We start from the raw sequence: 7,780 nt of genomic DNA on the forward strand, positions 1-7,780 counted from the left end.
GGGGGGGCGGGGGCAGCCCTTGCGGGAGTGTCAGTGAGAGGGGACCGCACAGTTATGAAAGTCGCGAGAGGCTGCATGACGGTGTGTTGAGCGCCCAGCGCCGGGAGCAATACCGATCGCCGCAGGGCCCATTCCTAGCGACTGCCGGGGGCCCCACCAGTAGTGTGCGATGGGCGTCCCCAGGGCGGCGCTGAACGCCACCAGCCGCGCGCAGCGCGCCGCGTCGTACTCAAACTCGGCCGACCCCGCCTCGGCGCCCGCAGCGCCGCCGCCGCCGCCGCTGGCGGACTGCCGGCCGCGCGCCGTGCCGGCGGCCTGGCGGGCGGCGAAGTGGGAAGCGTACTGCGCAAAGAGGTCGCCCAGGAAGGTGCCGACGGCGCCGGTGGCCATCTTGGTGGGCAGCGGCGCCTCGGCAAGGGAGGTGCAGTATGCCTGGAAGAGCTGGCAGAGCGGCGAGGTGGACAGCCAGGACTGGGGCAGCGTGCCGCTGCGGGGAAGGGTAGGGGGGCGAGGTCGCACAAGGTGAGGAGCGGAATGGATTGGGTGAATCTTGTGCGGTTCAAGCCGCCTTGCTGCCGTGGAGGACAGGGGGCTGACGGCATCGGGTTGGCTTTGGGCGACCGAGGGACGTTAATTGGCCCGCCTCAGCACCCTGGGTGAACCGCTGCTCAGCGCGACGCTGAGGTGTCAGCCCGCCCTTCCGGCAGACCGCGGGTCACCTGACAGCTGGCATGGCGTTCTCGACCAGGTTGGCGCCCTGGATGCCCTCCCCGACCGCCGCCGAGAAGCCCTCAACAACAGCGCCTGCCTGCTGGGCCACGGCGGCCTCGAGCTGCTGCTCAAACGCCTGCTGCTGCTCCTCCTGCACGACGGCCTGCTGCTGCTCCGCGTCTGCAAAAGCCAGGGGCTGCTGCTCCGTGTCTGCAAAAGCCAGAGGCTGCTGCTCTTCCTGCACAACAGCCTGCTGCTGCTCCGCGTCTGCGAAAGCCAGGGGCTGCTGCTCTGCGTCTGCGAAAGCCAGGGGCTGCTGCTCCTGCTGCTGCTCCTGCTGCTGCTCCTGCTGCTCGTGCTGCTGCTGGTGCTGCTCGGGGACTGCCGGGGGCGTGATCGCCGACAGGTCGACCGCGGACGAGCTGGGGGACAGCGCAGACGTAATCATCTGCTGCGTGACCGCCGCGGTGAGGTCTGCAGTCGCTTCGCTCGACAGCGGTGAGGCAACCAGCGACGGCGAGGCGGCGGCCAGCATGGCGGACGAGGGGTCGACCGGCGCCGGCGCGGACAGCATCGATGTGATATCGGCGACATCGGCAGCTGCGGCTGCTGGCGCGACTGGCGCCGCAATCAGCGAGGGCGATGCGGCGAGCTCAGCCACGGAGGCGGAGGCGGGCGCCGCAGTCAAAAGTAGCGAAGCCGCCAATGCGGCGGCCGCGGCAGCCGGGGTCCAGGGTGCAGTTCCGGGCTGTGGGGAGCATATATGAGGTGAATTGGATTTTTGGTTTCGAGCCATGCACTTGATGAACGAAACACAGGCTTGGACAGGATACGCTCGGCAGGGGTTACACAGCGGCGCCACACAAGCAGGTGCGTGGCGCGTCGCCTGCCGCCAGCTGTCACGCACCTTGGCAGCGCACGGTTCGCTTAGTGCAACTGCTTGAACCCGCTTGGTGGCGCGCTTGGCTCGCGGGAGGCCACGAACCGCGCAAACAGGCCGTCCGACTGGTAAGTCGGACAGCCCAGTCAGAGATGAGGAGAGTGCGGTGCGAAACGGCATCGTCGTCGTTATTATATACTGCAGGCTGTGAGGAGCAGACCGACTCCAGCTGTCTGACACAGACCACGACGGCAACGATCGCGATCCAGGATGGCAAGGGAGGTCGTTGTAAAGTAGGATGATTGTGGTGATTGATTGTGTGGAGCTCAATGGCACCGGCCCTTACCACTTGCGAAAGGGTAAGATAACCGGAAGCGACCTGCTGGTTGCGAGCAACGTTCGGTCAACTCGCCTGCAGTGTGTCGTATGAAAATATCGAGATGTACGGATTCGAAAACTGCGCATCTAAATGTGGCGCGGAACTCCATTGACGAACGCGGCAGCTGGACCTGCAGCGCGGCATTCTGGCCTACCGCGTCAAGCTGGCAACGGCTTACGCATGGACCCAAACTCCCCCCACGCATGCATGGCGTAGCAAAAGCCTTGTGAAAAGTTTTCGATATGGGCAAGATGATTTATTCATGCGTTGTGCGTGCCGCTACTTGCCACATTTATCCACAGTGACAGCCAGCCCCTCCCCCCACCACCCAGTACTCGGCACTGCTTGCATGCTAGAATTTGGTTCAGATACAATTGTCAACAGCTTTCTCGTACGCACTGGACTCTCGGCATCAAGGCACGCATTCCCTTGCCTTTCTCTTGTGCTGGGCGCTCAGCATGCATGCATTGGAGCATCAACACATGCCAGCTGCCCGCTGTCACCACGATCCAGACCACCACCACCCTGCCCTGTCCCCCAAACGTGTGTATAGCATCACAGAATGCCTGCCGCGCCGTCATGCAGCTATACACCTGTGGTCGGGCGGGCAATCCGACAAAACAATGCTTCAATAGGTGGCAACATCCATGCGAGGCGCGATGTCCACATTCCGCGTGCTCCCTACTGTCTTGGTCCACCCAAATTTGCTACCTCACGCATCGCGTTGCACAAGCCACACGTCAGCCCATCAAACGATGCCGCGTGCTCCTCGCATCGCCCGCCTGCCCGGCGGCTTGCACCCTGCCTTGAGCATCGTGCCTGGAAGTGTGCACGAGCAGAATGGACCCGGCCTCGGGCCTTCTCGCATCTCCCTACCTGCTATGCCCTGTATCATACTGAGTCTGCCATTCCTCCAGATGTCCCCTGGAACATGCTGGGTGACTGTTAAGGCCAGCTAATCACATTCGAAGGCCATCCTTCAGGCTGTACAGCAGCAAATGCTAAAATGCGATGGCTGCACGCGGGGCGGACATAACCTCCCCCTCGACCCACAGGCGGCCCTTGACACACAGTTTGCTTTACAGCACAGCTGTTGCGCCGGTGTGCGCTGCGGCATTGTGTAATACTCAAGAGCGCAACGCTCAAGAAAGGGTCCATGCATTCCTCCACCATGGGGTGGGGTCGAGTGTTCGAATATCTGAGAGACACAGGCGTGCCCACGCTCAGCCACCCAGGCCAACGCCACCGTTGCGCTGCGCAGATGCCGCGCTACCTGTCAGCCGCCCGTCGTGCACCAGCTCAATCAGGTGGTATCCCTCCTGGTAGTCAGGGTGCAGCTGCGACGCTGGCACCTCCTCGACCGCCAAGAACCCCCGCGCCAGGGCCATCACCTCAAAGCCCTTCTCTTTGTACTGGCGGCGCCGATAGCATATGAAACAGAGCGGCAAAGCCCTTGGCTGGCCGCTGCCGCCGCCGCTGCTGCTTCCCCGTGAAAGCCTCTGCCCAGGATCCGTGACCTTCTCTTCGACGCCATCGGCGCTGCCTCTGCTGTCGCCGACGACTTGTGCTGGCGCAGAGGCTGCAGCGGGGCAGTCTCCCCAGCCCCTGGCAGTTGTGCGCTGTCCGCCCATCCTGCAGAGCGCCACAAGGCTGTCTAGCAGCTGCCCATAGTACTGTGGCTCGTACAGCACCTGATGACACATGCGGAAGTGGGGCATGATGGCCGTGGGTGCGTGCAATGGTGATATTGCCATGCGATTAAGGTGATGCAAATAATTTATCATCAAATGTTCTCGGCGCCGGGTACGGTAGGACTTCGGCACGCGAATGCTTTGCAGCGCGACTCACGTCTGCTGCCACAATGATGTCCAGGGGCCCCTCTCCTTGTGGGCCGGTGCCCTCCGTGCGCCCGCCTCCGTCACCGCAGCTGCTGCTGTTGCGCGCAGGTTCGGTTGCGGAGCCGTAACCCCCTTCACAGTCGCCCTGCGGTCTGGCTCCTTCCTCTTCAACTGCCGCCGCAGATGGGACATCCCTGCCCTCATGACTGCCGCAGCCTCCATCACCGCTGCCGCTGCAGCTGCTCCCGCTGCCGCCTGCACAGCTGCTGGCGCTGCAGGCGCCACTCCCGCAGCTGCTCCTAGCCCCGTAGCCAAGCACGCTAGGGTCTGTGCCCCAGATGAACGGCATCACGCGCGGCGGCGTCGGCATCGCGTGGCGATTGAGCTCGACATTCTCTTCAGTCAGCGGCGTGATGTGCGGCAGGTCGGTCAGCGTCACGCGAGCGCCGGTGCACGCCAGCGGCACCCCCAGCTGCCCGACGCCGCAGCCAAGCTCCAGGATGGTGAGCGCCCGCCACGCGGCGCCCGCGCCGAGCGGCGCCGCGCGGATGAGCCACTCTGCGAGGACGAAGCCGGCCTGCCAAACGACGAGCCCGACGTTCGGGAAGGCGCTGATGTAGCCGCTGGTGCGCTGGCCCTCCTCCAGCGTCAGTGACGTCATCGCCTGATGGGGGTGCCGGCCGCCGTGCAGCACGGGCAGTTGAGACGCCGGGGCCAAAATCTTCAATGGCCTCAGTGCGATTCTGGGGGACAACTCAAAGACTATAACAGTCAACAGGAGACAAACAGCTACAGGGTTGAAAGACCGATCTACACACACGTACATACGCTCGCAACAGCGCGTGCAGAAGAGTGTGCTGCCCACCTGCTCCTGCTGCTGCTCAAGCTCTTTGTCCAGCACGCGCCCCTCAGTGGGCCGCTGCTTGATTGTAATTACGTAAGGGCCCACCTGCGGGCATTCGAGACGGCGCCCCACCGTCTGCACTGTGCACACTGCTTGCTGTTCCATGTCACTTGGGCAGCCCGTTGCTGCCGGCGCATGCGACAACATGCTGAGAGTGCCAACAGCAGCACCAAGCAAGCAGAGGGCCACCTTGGAGTTCATGTGTGGCAAGGCCTTGCCTGGTACAGGGCCGAGACTGCACCGTCCTCCAAGTCGTCTAGCAGCATGCTGATCAGCATCGCAGCAACCAGGGCGCAGCGGCCGCCGCTCTTGCGGGGGCGCAGCGACAGAGGGGTCCAAAACTCGCCGCCAAGTGAAGCGGCGGGCAGGCGGCTAGACAGGCGGCGCTGACACTGCGGCTGCAGCCAAAAAACACTTCCAGTGGTTCTGCTGTGTTTCTATTTCTACCAAGCAATCTGAAAGTCTTGCGTGTTGCCAATCAGATCTTGCCGCTACGATTGCAATGGCGCAGCTCTCGTTTCAATCTTTTGCAAACATTTGTTTTGCAGCGGATCTGAAGCAGGCGCCGCATCCATCTGGTCATAACTGAGTCAGCAGGTGGTGATGGTCACTCGGTCATGGGCAACATCACCGGGCACGCCCGCTTGCACGGCAAAGAACATTTGGATCACTGTGAGGATGTCCCGCTCATCTGCGCGCAGTCGGAGGGATTGAAGCTGGCTGGGGTGGCTCAACTGTGTCACTTGGAGCGAGAGGCCGCCTGGCCCCCTTTCTCTGCAGCATGTGCGATTTGGAATGTCCACATCAGCTTCATGCCCGCCATTCGGGGTACATGGGAAATTTCATGACTGGGATCTGTGGCGAAGCCTGGTTGCTCTGTGTGGCATATTCGCGCCATGCTGTCGCTGCGGGCAGTTTGTGTGACTGGCTGACGTGGCCCCAGTTAGGGCCTTGGCAACTGGACTGCTAGCTGTGAAGCAAGTAGATGAGCTGTGCGGAGCATATGCCTACTGACTCAGGTGGGCAGCAGGGGTACCGCCACGTGCTGTGCGCTACATGAGCGGATTGAGGGGGGCGGGCAGGCCAAGGCTCAAACATCTGACGCAACTCGGCAGCGGCGTACGAGTATCACGCACCGAGGAATGTGCGCCAATTATGCCTATGGTTGACATCATCTCATGGTGTGTGCAACCAACATATAGGTGCGCGCCTGCGCTATGCGCGACGCTAAGCGCATCAGCGGTCAAAGAATCGTCCACGAGCTCAGTGCTTGCCAAATCCAGGCAGCCTTTCGGAGAGGCAGGCACTACAGCACCGCCCACACTTGCAAGCATGTATGTGTACGCTATCGCCCCAAATCCCACCTGTTTTCCTGCTCAGCAGCGCCGCGAATCAACGGTGATACCATAACTCCCAGTTTAGGCTGGCTGCAGGTCCCACACCAGGGGTTATTCCAACACTTTGAGGGGATGCAATGGCCAGGCAGTGAATTATTGTGGGAACTGAGATGGGTGGCGCACCAGCTGTCCGTCCTTGGTTGCGCTTGGGGGGATGGCGGCAGGACACCCTCACTGCTGACATGTGCGCCCCCTCGTGCTGGCACTGCAAAAGTGGCGGGCAGCCAGGTAGATTGGGCCGTCAGAGTGAGGACGCTGGTGGAATGTGCAGTGTAGATGTGTGTACTGAAATTGAACAAACCGCAGCGCCAGATCACTATCGTTGGCTTGCGTGCTTTGGTATCGTCCCCGTCTGCCTGCAGTGAGGCTTTTCAACATAGGTTCGCCCAGACCGCAGTACCTTGTCGAGGCCGGCCGACACGTATCAGCCCGTGGTGGGGCGCACTTGAGCTGCGCCCCCAGCAGAGCAGCAGCACTTGCCGCCTGTGCTGCCGCGTGCCAGCGGGACCCTGCAGCCGGATCGGCGGCCTGTGACCGCACGACATCATGGCCAACTACTACCATGAGGCTCGCGCGCACACCAAGAAGCTCAAGCTGATGCAGGAGGAGGGCGCCAAGCGGCGAGATCGGCGGCTGGACGCCAAGGCAGAAGCCGGCGTGGTGCGGCGCCACCCCTGCCCAGACCTCCCAACGCCCCGCGCCGCCCGCTCGCGACGCGCGGCCCAGCGTCCCATCGCCATGCTTGCGTCTCCTGCTCCCGCTCCCGCCGCCGTCGGCACGTCGGGCAGCCCTCGGGCTTTGCCGCGCTCGCGTCCTTGCGCAGGCTGCCTGCCACTCCCTCCCCTTCATAGCCCCTTGCCCCCCCTTGCGGCACCCACCCGGCTGCCCCCGGCAGGTGGAAGACCCCATGCAGCTGCTGCTGATCGATGGCCGCTCCTGCAAGCTGCACCGCAATGCAGAGCAGCACGCGGCGCTCGAGCGCGGCGACGGCCTCATTCCCTGGAACGGCGCACAGGTGGGGGGAAAAACAGGGGCTGCGGGCCCAGCACAAAATGCACCAGGCCTGCGCCGTGCGCCCAATCTTGGCTGTCGCGCTCATGCAGCCGAGGATGCTTGCATTTCGCCCTCAGCAGCTGCTGTTCCGCTGCAAACGCCCCTCACAACAGCACGAGGGCCGCCTAGCCTTTCAGCCACGCCCGCGGCTACCAAGGGGCAAGCGCCCCCACTGCCATGGACGCTGCAAGCCCAAAGCACACGCCAACAAGCCCTCACCTTGCATCCCCCCCCTGCGGGTTCGCATGCACGCACACGACGGCGCTCACCGGCCTGCATCCCACAAAGGACAACCTGATCGACCGCTTTGACGGCCGCGCGCTGCTGGACTTCTACCGGGACCCGCCGCCGGGGGCGCGGCAGGAGAAGACGCACCAGGAGGAGCGGCTGGATGAGGTGCGGCGCAGGGGCGGCCGGGGGCGCGGAGGAGCCCCGAGGGGCGCGGAGGGGTTAGGAGGGGCGCGGCACAGCGCGGCGTCGCGCGCTGAGCCAGCTGTTGAATGGGGAGGAGCCGCTCACACACGGGGGCCTGGGGGCCCCCGGGCCTGGGCTCATGAACACGGGTGGTCCGGCCGGGGAGGCGGCGCCACTGCATTTGTTTTGAGGGAGGGGCGGCCG

General features: G+C 63.6%; 2 protein-coding genes across 2 annotated transcripts; one reads left to right on the forward strand and one right to left on the reverse strand.

Annotated features, from left to right (window-relative positions):
• Positions 1-30: 30 nt before the first annotated feature.
• On the reverse strand, positions 31-1,285 carry MNEG_9734 (hypothetical protein; the record flags this gene model as incomplete). Its single annotated transcript, XM_014041794.1, has 2 exons — positions 31-487; positions 720-1,285. 2 exons carry the CDS (start codon positions 1,283-1,285, stop codon positions 31-33), a joined length of 1,023 nt encoding a protein of 340 aa, XP_013897248.1.
• Positions 1,286-6,655: 5,370 nt separating this feature from the next.
• Positions 6,656-7,766, forward strand: MNEG_9735 (splicing factor, arginine/serine-rich16; the record flags this gene model as incomplete). Its single annotated transcript, XM_014041795.1, has 4 exons — positions 6,656-6,769; positions 7,005-7,124; positions 7,451-7,558; positions 7,656-7,766. The coding sequence occupies 4 exons, from the start codon at positions 6,656-6,658 to the stop codon at positions 7,764-7,766; spliced, it is 453 nt and encodes a 150-aa protein (XP_013897249.1).
• Positions 7,767-7,780: the final 14 nt, after the last annotated feature.

This window comes from Monoraphidium neglectum, assembly GCF_000611645.1.
Source record: "Monoraphidium neglectum strain SAG 48.87 unplaced genomic scaffold scaffold02044, whole genome shotgun sequence".
NCBI classification, from domain to species: Eukaryota; Viridiplantae; Chlorophyta; class Chlorophyceae; order Sphaeropleales; family Selenastraceae; genus Monoraphidium; species Monoraphidium neglectum.